Raw genomic sequence first — 12,629 nt, 5'->3', positions numbered from 1 at the left:
GAATCGAAAGAAAATTCTAACCAATTATATAGAAATTTGGCGATATTTGATCTTTAATTGACTAAATATATGAAATTTAAGTTTATCGTCAATGGATGAGTTTTAAATCAAGAGATATTAATTAAAAATATACATTTACCAAACAATGGTAGATTGACTAATCTTCATTTACTAAAACGCTTTAAAAAATTCCCCAATCTTTTATATATATTTAAAAAATAAATAAAATAAATAAAATAAAAATAAATAAATAAAACTGATAAAGAGAAGCACTATAATTAAAACCCCAATTTTTGGCAGCCCCTATATCTCTTAACTATACAAATTTAGATGATGATGGAATACTAACAATCCCCTCTCTAATCAACCAAATGCATCTTACTTGATATCACTTTCTTATTTGTTCAATATAGTCCTTAAATTCCATGATAATTTTGTTTTGGTTAAATGCAAGAAATAACAGGACTTTTTATTGATATGTTTATTATAGCATCCTACCTTCATTTCTTCCCACTCATCAATGTACTTTGAAAACTGTACCCAATTATAGCACTATCATACAAATACAAAGCCATTTTCTCACTGTAATAATTAAGTTGATTTTTCACTGTATAGTATCCTATTAAGAAAAAAAAATTAAAGTACATTGCTATAATTGGATATATTTTCAAAGTACAATGTCTTAATGAGAAACATTCTTGAAGTACAAAGCTGCAATAGAAAGTAGGATGCCATGATTGACAAAAAGTGTCTCACTTAGATCATTATGTGTCGAAATGGCAATGAAATGTAGATATTTTGCTACTACTCCACCTAGGTACCTTTAACCATTTTTTTTTCATTTTTGTTCCAATTTTGTGAAAACAGCTCAAATACTGCATTTACCTACAGATTTACTTTACAAAAAACCAAAAAGAAGGTGAAGAATATACAAGTGAGTGCCCTCATATGTCAAACATGTACAAAGTTGCCAAAAACTCCAAAGTCCTTAAAATCACATTTTCTTGCTTTTCATCATCTTTATCAATGCCATGGTACTTGAATCGGGTGGGACCCCCTCAGATACCATCCTACCATAAAGCATTTCAGCCTCTTCCACAAAACCCTGAGAGCAAAACCCACGCATAAGACAAGTGTATATTACAGTATCTGGTCTAACACCTCGTTCAATCATTTCATTAAAGAGACCAACAGCACCCTCAAGTTTCCCTGATTTACAATAATCGTCCATCAAAACTCTGAACAAAATAACATCAGGAGCAAACTCTTGGACTGGGGTTAAATCTCGTGTCAAAACCCTTTCTTTTCTCCCGGATTTAAAATCCCCTTGAAACAAAACCGTATAAGTTATGACATCAGGTTGTATACCATGATTTATCATGTCATTGAAAAGATCTTTGGCTTCTTTTAAACAATTCACACGACAATATCCATCTAACATAATCGTGTAGGAGATAACATCGGGTCTTATTCCTCTTGCAATCATCTTATCAAAAACCCACCTTGCCATTTTCATATCTCCACCACGACAATAAGCCGATTTGAGTTTGCTATACATAATTTTAGAAGGACCATTTTCTGATTTCAATAGTGCTTTAAAGAAGATTAAAGCTTTATCGGTTTCATCTTTTTCACATAGACAACTAAGAAGTTTCTGGCAACAAGAAGCTTTTGACGCTAAAAACACTTCCTTTTCTTGATTGGATAATGTAAGAAAAAGTTTGTACGCCTCGATTGCATTGTTTGTGTCACAGTATGCGTTCATCATAGCAACATAATCATTCAAGCTTTTTCTTTCAAGATTATTAAAAAATAACCCTGCTTCCTTCACTTTTCCACATTGGGATAACCTCTCGATTATAGCATTGTTTGTAGCCCTTGTGGGTTTTAAACCTTGTGCTAACATATCATCATAAAGACTCATCGTCTCCTTGAAAAGGCCACATTTTGAGAACCCATCAAGAAGCATGTTGAAAGTAATGGTATCGGGTTTCAACCCATTTTGATTCATCTCAATGAAGATGTTTAAAGCATTTAGAAGATCACTTTGGAGACAATACCCTTTAATCAAAGTGGTGTAATGCTTAACATCTACTTTCATTTTCCTCCTTTTCATCACTTCTAGAAGCTCCATAGCTTCTTCCATTTTCCTTAGTCTACATAGAGCATCGATCGCAATATTAAATGAGATTTCATCAAGAAAAACACCGGATTCCATTGCGTACATGAATTCGTTTACAGCTTCAGATGACATCCCTATATGACACAAACATTGCATAATCAAGCTCACAATTACACAATTTGTTTTGATACCCTTTGAACACATTTCATTATAAAGATCCAAGGCCTTGAAAATATCCAATTTCCGATAGTACCCTTGGATTAAAGCACCGTAACAATACACATTCGGGACAATTGCGAGATTTTTCATATGAAGAAAGACACTTTCTGCATCTTCTAGCTTTAACTCTTTTACAAAACCACGAATGACAGAAGTATAAGCAAAAACATCTATAGGTGAATCTGACCCTTTTAGCAAATCAAAAGCCAAAGTTGAGTAGCCATTTGAGCAAAGTCCATCAATATAGGAACCAAAAGTGAAAGTATTCTCAAGTCCAGTTTCCTTTATATCTTCAAATACATCTCGAGCTTCTTCTAAACAACCCTTTCTGCAAAGTCCTTTGATCACAATCCCATAGGTGTATGCATTTGGACAGAAACCTTTCTTCTTCAAATGTTCATAAATTGCCATAGCCTTATCCACTTTGCCCTCTTCAACCAACAGTTTCATTAAAAAGTTACAGGTATATACAGATGGGAGAAATCCAGACTGTATCTTTAACAACACATTAAAAGCCTCATCAAACTTCCTGACTTCACAGAAAGCAGTGACTAAAGCATCAACTGCTCTACCAAACAAATTCCAGCCATCCACATTCATCTCTTCCAACAATTCTTCAAACAGATCAGAAATTTCAAAACCAAAAGCCCCAATTTTATCATCAATAAGCTCCAGAAACAAACAGTTTAACCTCTTCATCATACCCCAGTAACAAAAAAACCTTATAACAGCCATGTAAGTTACAACATCATGCTTAAAACCACATTCTTTCAAATGGGTAATTAAAAACAATGCAGTTTTGGGTTTTAATTGTAAGTGGGCTAAGATTTTGGTGAATCTATATCTATAAAACACAATGCGAGAATGATCGAATGAATTGGAACTACTACTTTTGTGGGAAAATGAAGAATTTTCATCTGAACCGGAATCCGACACGTCGGAGTCGGAGAAGGGTAACTTGGCAAGTGATGAAACTGAATTAAATCGGATAGTATAGTCACATTTGACCAAATTACGGCGAAAAACTAACCTGATTAGAGGAACCCACATGGAAGTAACATGGGGATTCAAAAAGAAATCGCACAGCAAAACATAATCGCCCTTCCTTTACATAACCGCCCCCTTTTAAAACCTAAATCGATTTTTAGCAGCTCGCCTTCCGTTGGATAAGATTCCAGTCAAGTGTTTTGCTTTCTGGAATAATAAAGCGCAGGAAAGCACATTGCACAAGACCAAATGCTTCGAGGTTTTCTGGGAAGAAATTGATGCACTTAGCAACTTTATCCTACAGGTGAGCTCGTGGATAGGGTATGCTCCGAGAAGATACTTGAGTTCCAATACAGAAGGACTGAAAAGAAGAAGCCTTATTAACCACGACCAAAAAAGTATCTTAATCATATGAGGAGAAGTGATTGTGTCATTAGAAAGAAAAATAAATAGCAGTATGCGATGTAGAGAATCTGTTGCCTAAACCGATCAGACCATAGATGGATCAAGAGAGGCAATAGATAAAAAATTCAGAACCTTTGTTAAGGTTTGACAGCGGTTGAAGGTATAGCGGAGCAACGTCAGGGTTTAAGCGAGGGAGCGATGTGCCAGAATCCTGATTTCAATGAGAACCCTTGACTATACTATTAGTGTAAAATGGTACCTAAACTATTTGTTAATCTACATTTGAGGTCCATCTAGAAAAAAGTTACCTTTTACTTTCGTTTGGTCCTACTTTAATAACGTTTTCACCATTTATTTGCGAGATGCCTTGTAACTGTCTTTGACTCCATTTGCAATTTGCATCTTATTTGTCGTTAACAAAATGGTGAGAATTGTATATAATTGAGATTGGAAAAGGTGAGACTTTTATCACCTTTTTGCAAAACACATAATTAAAGTGGGTCTCTAACTCCATTTAGTACAAAATATAATATTGTAGCATTTTAGTATTCAAAATTTCAAACTGTCTTTGGTGCATCCAGGAACAGTTTTGGAGTTTGAAGCATTAAATAACTCTGTAAGTGATTTTAACCTTCTATTTTATGTTTGATTTGAATTTAATTCATAAAGAATGATGATTTTATTGTTCAGGAATGATATGACATACCACATCAACATTTTCTTTCCACAAAATTCCAAATTTGTGGCTCTTACAAAACATTTAACACTTTGGCATTTTTTGGTTAAACATAGTTACTACTCTATGATGACTCAATGATGAATTTATGATGATTTCCATATTTATTTTGGATGATGAAACATGCCAGGATCATGAGTGATGAAAGTATTGCATAGATAACACAGTCACATTGGCCATATTTGCTCCTAATATAGAATGTCTAGTGGTTGATTTCATAAAGAATATCTAAGGTTCAAACCTTAACACGTCTAAAATATTATTAGTACTTTGCGATTAACCACCACATGATGAACCATTAGGTACGTTCAGCATGGGCGACCTATAGGGTGCATTTTCACAGCTGTCGCATTTGCCAATGTTATTATATACACCATGCCAATTTGAAAAAAAAAATCAATTGTATGTAATTAAAAAATAATAAATATTCATAATTAATTAGTTATTTTTAAGGATGTTGAAAAAGCCCATAAAAGTAAAACTGGCCCAAAATGACTAAAACCCAAAACAAAATTTGTCTCGGTCCAAGGGAAACCCAAAATGTCATGGAACCTTAAAAATACATGAACCATGTTTTTCAAAAAAAAAAATGATATTGAGCATGCCCACAAAAATAGACCAAACGATTAACTTTTACAAAATCCAAAAACACGATCCATATGGTTTGGAAACTTACCGCTATACTAAGACTATGTGTATACATACTTTTTGGTCTCCTTCATCACCCATTTTCTTTGCACGTTCTTGGGTTTGTTTCGACATTCATGCATTTGCATATCCTTGTTTCGTCCATCGTGTCCTTTGCATGTCATGTTTCAATCCTCGTATGCTTGCATGTCCATGAGCCTTTTCATCATGAATGTATCACATAGCTAGGGACAACTTATCTAGAATCATCAAAGCACTTGATAAACCTAAAATCCATATAGATTGTCCGAACCACACAAAGTCATCTCACCCATGAACCATATGCATGAGATGTAACATGTACATGATTGACTCATTGACTTAACATCTTTTCACATCGATTAGCATGCAAATTCATAAAAATAGAAATTTATATCTAAGCATACAAAGAATCATAACAATTTATAATGATTAAATACAATTATACTTAATATATTTACATAGCACCCGGATTTAAACCGGAAAAACTACCAAAATATTAGGTATAGAAGTAAAAAAAAATGCCTATGTGGCATGCCAAGTATGCAATGTCACCGGGGAGTTAACCTGGAAATAGAATAAGTTAGCCAAAAAAAAAAAAAAAAATACATCAAGGTTTAATAAGTGAAATCGGTTTTGGAGTTTCGTTTTTCTTGTTTTGAGTGTATGCAACTAGTTTTATATTAGCCTAACTTGATGAGGCTGAAATGAATACTTTTCAATGTTTTTTGCTTTAACAATGGTACCCATAACAGGGGCCAACTTGTTGAGGCAGGAAAGACTACATTCTTATGTTATTATTATTATTATTATTATTATTATTATTATTATTATTATTATTATTATTATTATTATTATTTTGCGTAATTTTTGCCTTGACTATGGTAGCCATCCTAACTAATTTTTAGATAACGATTTTTGCTTGGCAAAATAGTTCTTTTTGGCCGAATAGATATCCAACATTATCCAAGAGTAAATAATACTTGTAGGGATCAAGTAACCTATGTGATTAAAGGAACAATTTTTATAATTTAAGATCAATAAGTAGGCTTCTTAGATCCATTATTACATTTATTTGTATTATATAATAAGAAGAAACTCATTTGCTATCATTTTTTATAATTTATGACTATAACCCATTTTTGGTCAAGGTTGCTCTTTTGTGATTATACATAGCCTTATTGGCGTTGTCTCGCGTAGAGGGTACTTCATGTTTCTTTGTTTCTTAAATGTATACTCCTTTTTGTAGTTATTTTGATTTTTGACCTCAACATGAAGTGCAGTTTGCTGGATTTGATACTTTTGAATTGAAAGATCTCTTTACTTTGGTCCTTTTGATTTGGAAAAGGTTAGTAATTAATATAAAACTTATGTTAGAATTTCTCTTTAATCTTTATCACTATTGAATTATGTTCATGCAGTTTGAACGATTCACACAGAGTTTTCACCATTCAACATAGCGAGTTTTACTAAATCACGGGGAGAGAAATATCTTATAACATCCATAAAATTCATGAAAAAATTAAATTTTAAAACTAATCCACAAATCATCATTCTTTACAAAATAGTTTTCAAAACATGTTTAATATCATATTTTTCCCAAAATCATAAATCAAAACACGAGGAGGTTCATGATCACGCCTTCGCCTTCCCACGATCATCTGAGGTACCTGAAACATAACCCAAAATTGTAAGTCCAAAGCCTAGTGAGTTCCCCCAAAGTACTAACACACGAACAAATAACACATATACAATAACAACATACTATGGGTCCAATCAATCATCGGGTTGAAATACCCTAGGCCCCTCAACCATCAAGTTGGAATGCCAATATTATGGGTCCAATAAACAATCGGATTGGAATACCCCAGACCCCTCAACCATCAAGTTGGAATGTCAACATACTATGGGTCCAATCATCATCGGGATGGAATACCCCCGGGCCCATTCAACCATCGGATTGGTATGCCCCGGTCTGTTGGCTTATGCACAAAGCAGTGAAGCCTCAGCCACCGACCAAACATGAGCACATATAACAGATAATCATATAGCAGTCTACAACCAGTTCAACAGATCTACAGATCACTAAGCATAGCATCATCCTATATACCAGGATATCGATCTAAGAGATCACTACAACACAATAGCATGCATAACAGGATGTCAATCCAATGGGTCGGCATTGGTGCCTTCGACCCACAAGTGCAGTAAGGAAAACTCACCTCGCAAACTGAACAAAACTGATGAGGCCTGACTCCGAATCTCAACTCTCTTAATGGTACCTATTTCCACCAAATGACTAATTCCATTAAAATCCCAAAATACCCTCAAGTTCAAACTTGGTCAAAGTCAACTGGTCAAACCACTAAGTCAATCGAGTCAACCCAGTCGAGTCAACTTAACAAGGCTAGCCCATGCGAGTACGTGGGGCGTACTCCGGAGGTACGCTTAGCGTATGCGAAGCCTCGAAGAAGACCACAATCGGGGCGGTTGACTGAGTACGTGGGGCGTACTCCCATGTACGTAAGGCATACCCTCGCAGCTTCCAAACTCCATTTAGTGCTTAAAGGCTTAAGCACTTAAGCCCATATTTCAGATCCATGACCAAAACACACCCTAGAGTCATAAAGTTTCCAACTTTGTGACTTTATACGTCTAGTAAGAGCTTAACACAAGGTCTTAATCAATTAATACCTCCTACAAGATGCATGGATCAAAACTAATCAAAGGGACTTCATTTTTATGGCTAAGGACCCCTCCTAGGGTCTGAAAAGACAAATCAAAACGTCCAGAACATGTCATGCTCAAGATGAGACTTTTGGGACCAAAAATATTACGTAAACCCCCATTACTAGATCTACAAGATTAAGAGACAAATGTGCAAGCTTTATACCTTGAAAGGCTTGCAAATGAAAGATGAATCCCAGATCTAAGGTGTCTCATCCTCCAAGTTGAGCTTGATCTTCTTCCTTCCTCTTCTAATCACACAAAGACACTCTTTAATGCTTGAAATGGCCTCACAAGATGCTTTTAGGGTTTCAAATCATGAAGAAAGGGTAGAGGCTGATTAGGTGAAGAGAAATGAGGCCATAAAGATGCTTAAGTACCACCCAAAGCTAAAAATTAGGGTTTCCAACTTTATTTAGTACGCCCCACGTACATAAGTGTACGCCCAGCGTACTAGAGCACGCCCTAGTACACTCAACGTACATACATGTATGCTTGGCGTACTTCTTTTGCCTAAAATTACGAAAATGCCACTAGGGCTTCAAGGCACATTCTCTTGTACTTAGGGACCAAAATGTCATATAATAAACTTAAAGGGGTAAATTTAGAAGTACCTTAACATTGGGATGTTACATATCTTAAGAACTTTAAATGTTAAGGAGGTTGGTTTTGTCTTTTCACACGAACCATATGCTATTAACAAATTTTTTGGTAAATTGTAAATTTTTTTTTTGTTAAAATATGATTTAGAATTGTTATAAGCAAAGGGTTTAGATATAAGGCTGGACCTTAAGAAGAAGAAACATTTTAGTTTACAATGGTTCAGTTTAACAATATGAGGTTACTTGGATTAGATGTCTAAGCCCATAACTATTATTGGTATGTACTTGACCCGAGAGTAGCATGCTCCATTTGGGTTGCATATCATCAGGAAAATTTGTTAGGATGGGCTCTTGAGAGAAGGTTATATATGATTTATTAATATATTATAAGTTCTAATATATTAATATGAAATCATATGGTTTTAATTAGTATTGATCAAGAATTAATTTAGAACTAATTTAGTGATCAAATAGAGACTAATTAAATCTATGGTGACTAATTATGTTAATTAGTTATATTTATGTGTGTTGGGCTTATGATCCATGTTGGACCAAGTTTATGTATGGATACATAAAGAGTTGGGCCACATGAACCATGGATCATAAGACCCATGAGTATGGATTTGGCTTATATCCTTGACCCTAGAAATCCCGTATATAAATACATACTTCATTGTCCAAAATCGACACTTGTGTATTCTTGGAGTTCATGGTGGTTTTGGGTGCATGGAGATTCTCTCTCAAGTTCCTCCTTTGTCCATGATGTGTTGTGATTCCACTTGAGGCTTCCACACTATTTGGGCTAAGCTCTTAAGGCTAGATACATCAAGACTTCAATCTCCCACCATAAGATATGTTATCCTAACTAGATTCTTGTGTGGTATATGACAATTGTATGCTAGTTATATGTTTAATACCTTGGAAACACCATTGCATGTATAATTAGTGAAAACATAGATCCAAGGTATTTAGGGTTGCATGAACACCTTAGGAGTGTTAGAATGCTCAAAACCCAACAATTACATCACATTATCAATTATACATCGCCTTATTGGCAAACGTGACAACGTATATGTAGTTTAATTACCTATAATTTACAAACATAGAAAATGATGAAATGTTTATTCAAAAAGTTCGACCACCCTATTGTGGCAAAGAGTTGATGAGTTTTGGGATGGTTTTGGCTGACAGAATCTCTTCTTCACGGTGGACATAGCTTTTCCGACGGGGTGGCGATGAGACCATGGAAGATGTAAGAATCGGTGTCACGAAAGAATGAATCTAGGGTTTCTTACTTTGGTTTAATTGTTATTTCTAAAATTTAAGACTAATTAAAAATCCTACATTTGTATTTATTTGGTATTGGTTTACCATCCAGTTGTCTTGAATAACTTATAAAATAACTAAACTCATTTAAATTAATTTGGTTTCCAATTTAATTATGTTATTTAATAAATAGCAACAATATTATCGTGTTTGGCGAAAAAAAAAAACATTAAACAGGAAACCAAGCATTTGTAAATTTTCATATAAGAATTGGGTTGGTTGTTTGGATAAATAAAAACATGGGTTGATGTCATGTGAAAATAGTTAAAAATTCAAGACACATGTTGAAAATGGTTGATGTCATGCAAAAATAATAACATGTTTAAGTTATTTGATCATGCCATATGGAATTGAAACTTGGGATACTAGCAAAACTAACGATTAGAATTCAAAGATTTAATCAAAGGGAAATTGTCACTGTAGCCCAACTATCTTTCGTATTTTGGTTTAAATGGTCAATCGTGACTATTTTTTGCATTTAAAGGGCTTGTACTTGTAAATGATCGGTCACTTTGGTAATTTAACCCACATTTGAAGGTAATACTACTGTGTGGAGTGCCAAGTAAGTGGGTGAGTCAGCATCGAGTCATAGACGAGTGGACTCGTCTTCCACCTAAGTCGATTTAATACCTTCATTAACTTCTACCAACCCACCAACCACCCTTAGAGGACAAGGAAACGTCGGTGGTGGGGGGAAAAAGCACCACCACAAACCCATGTGGGGCTTAACCTAGCATATTCTCAAGAATTTTTTACCTTATTTGGGAAAACACAATTCCGCCCAAAACCCTAAATACTAGCAATGTCAGCTCCACCACCTCCTTCACCTGAATCAATAAATTTATGGGAGTTTCTCAACCTCAACGACCTACATACCATTCTTTGCGACTGTGGAGACAAGATTGTTTCCATCCAGATCGAGATGTAGAGGCTCAAAGATCAGCTGGGTAAAGATTCCAATGTGTGCCATGTTGATCACATCAGTCTCCATCACAAATTGGAAGATCATGACAGGAAGTTAAAAGCGATTGATGTGGTGATGGGTGGCGTCATGGTGGCAATGCTTGGGATGATGGTGGTTGGGGTCAAAGTTCTTATGAAGCTTAGATAAGTTGTTGGGGGTACATTACGATGCATATATATTATAGATATAATAGTTTTAGGTTTTCTATTCATGTTTTTTTTCTTTTTTGTGTGCTATCTATGGATTATGTGAAAAGCCGTGTGTTGATGACAGACATTTTGTACGTTTGTTAAGCTTCTAAATGGAAAAAGACCTAAGTTGATCTCAGGCATTTTGTATCTCATGTTTGACTTTATGAACACTTTGACTTTGGTTGACATATCATGCAAGAACGAAGAACAAAACATATGTTGGATTCTTGAACCCATGTGCCTTGCACGGTGAGGGTAGTTTTGTCATTTCATGTTCATAACAGTTGTAAAAAGGGGTGTCTCATTCAAAAGGGTCCCTCTTTCATTTTTTTGTCTCTTTCAAATCAATTGTCGAGTGAGATCCAACAAAATTCGACAAGATGAAGATTGTGTGTGGGTGTGGAAGTCCGACAATAATTCTCACATCTCTGACTGACACTAACCCTGGAAGACCATTTTATGCACATACAAACAAGGTAAATGTAGTCATATTTTTAGAACTCTAGTTCACAATTGTTTTCTAAATGTAACCTTAATTTCTTATTTAGGGAGCCCAATTAGGTTTCATTTCTTGGGTTAATGAAATAAAATGCAACAATGAAGGAATCATTTTAATTGTACTTTTGAGGTCGAAGAAGAAGCTAGAATCAGAAGTGTTGAAGTTGAAGCTGATTTTACTTTGTAGTTGGGTTTTTTTTTCTGGGTTTAATCATTTATAAGTTGTAATCAAATGTATTTGGGTAGTTGAATTAAGAATAATTTATAGTTGTGTGATGTGACCTTGATGTATTGTTGTCTTGTCATTACCCTTATTTACATATAGGGATGCTAATTACCCTTAATTTGGTGAAATTATGCCACCCTTAATGTCATTACATATAGTACGTTGCTAAAAATCATATTAAAATTGTTAACAATTATTGTATATTTGTCCACTAAGAACACAAGGACCAAATGTTCTTAAATGTTGGAATTACATGTCATTACCCTTAACTTTTTAATTACATATACTACGTTGCTAAATAGCATTAAAAAAATTTAACAGTAATTGTATATTTGTCCACTAAGAACACAAGGACCACATGATACATCATGGAATTACATGCATGCACATTGAAAACTATTATTATTAAAGGACAGCCAAAGCATGATAATTATATAAACCATTGTCAAACCAAACAAACTAACTTCAAACAAATAACTAAATGTAAAACCAAACAACTACACCTTAATGTCAAGCCATTATCAAACATAACCACATAACACCATAAAATACTCCCTACTCATTAAGGTCTACTGGGTTTGCACTAGTTTCTCCTTTCTCATCCTTGGTCTTAACCTTCTTTGCAAGTTTCATTTTTATGATTCTCTCTGAATTTTTTCTTTTACCGCCAACTTTTGGTCCTTTATCTCCTTCATCAACTGACTTTGGTCCACAACTTCCTTCATCAATTGCCTTTGGTCCACAACTTCCTTCATCAACAACCTTTGATACATAACTTCTTTCACCATCTTCACCCTTGGCCTTTGTTTTCCTTTTGGTGACCTTAAGTTTTGTGGGCCTTTGAACCCTTGCCATTTGTACATGTGGCCTTTTAACTTTAGGATAAATAACCTTGTTATGCCCTGCTTTTTTATACACAGTGCACGAAATTATTTTCCATACCTTAGACACAATGTGTCT

General features: G+C 34.7%; 1 protein-coding gene across 1 annotated transcript; it reads right to left on the bottom strand.

Moving 5' to 3' along the window:
• Positions 1-273: 273 nt before the first annotated feature.
• On the bottom strand, positions 274-4,003 carry LOC111909095 (pentatricopeptide repeat-containing protein At2g26790, mitochondrial). Its single transcript, XM_023904884.3, has one exon. It carries the CDS (start codon positions 3,389-3,391, stop codon positions 995-997), a length of 2,397 nt encoding a protein of 798 aa, XP_023760652.1. The 5' UTR covers positions 3,392-4,003; the 3' UTR covers positions 274-994.
• Positions 4,004-12,629: the final 8,626 nt, after the last annotated feature.

This window comes from Lactuca sativa, chromosome 3, assembly GCF_002870075.4.
Source record: "Lactuca sativa cultivar Salinas chromosome 3, Lsat_Salinas_v11, whole genome shotgun sequence".
Taxonomy (NCBI): Eukaryota; Viridiplantae; Streptophyta; class Magnoliopsida; order Asterales; family Asteraceae; genus Lactuca; species Lactuca sativa.
Note: the sequence above shows the minus strand (reverse complement) of the source record. Positions and strands in the feature narration are given on the sequence as shown.

What these genes read in the sequence shown, in the direction of transcription:
- LOC111909095 (XM_023904884.3), bottom strand. Translation starts at nt 3,391, where the DNA reads ATGTGGGTTCCTCTAATCAGGTTAGTTTTTCGCCGTAATTTGGTCAAA.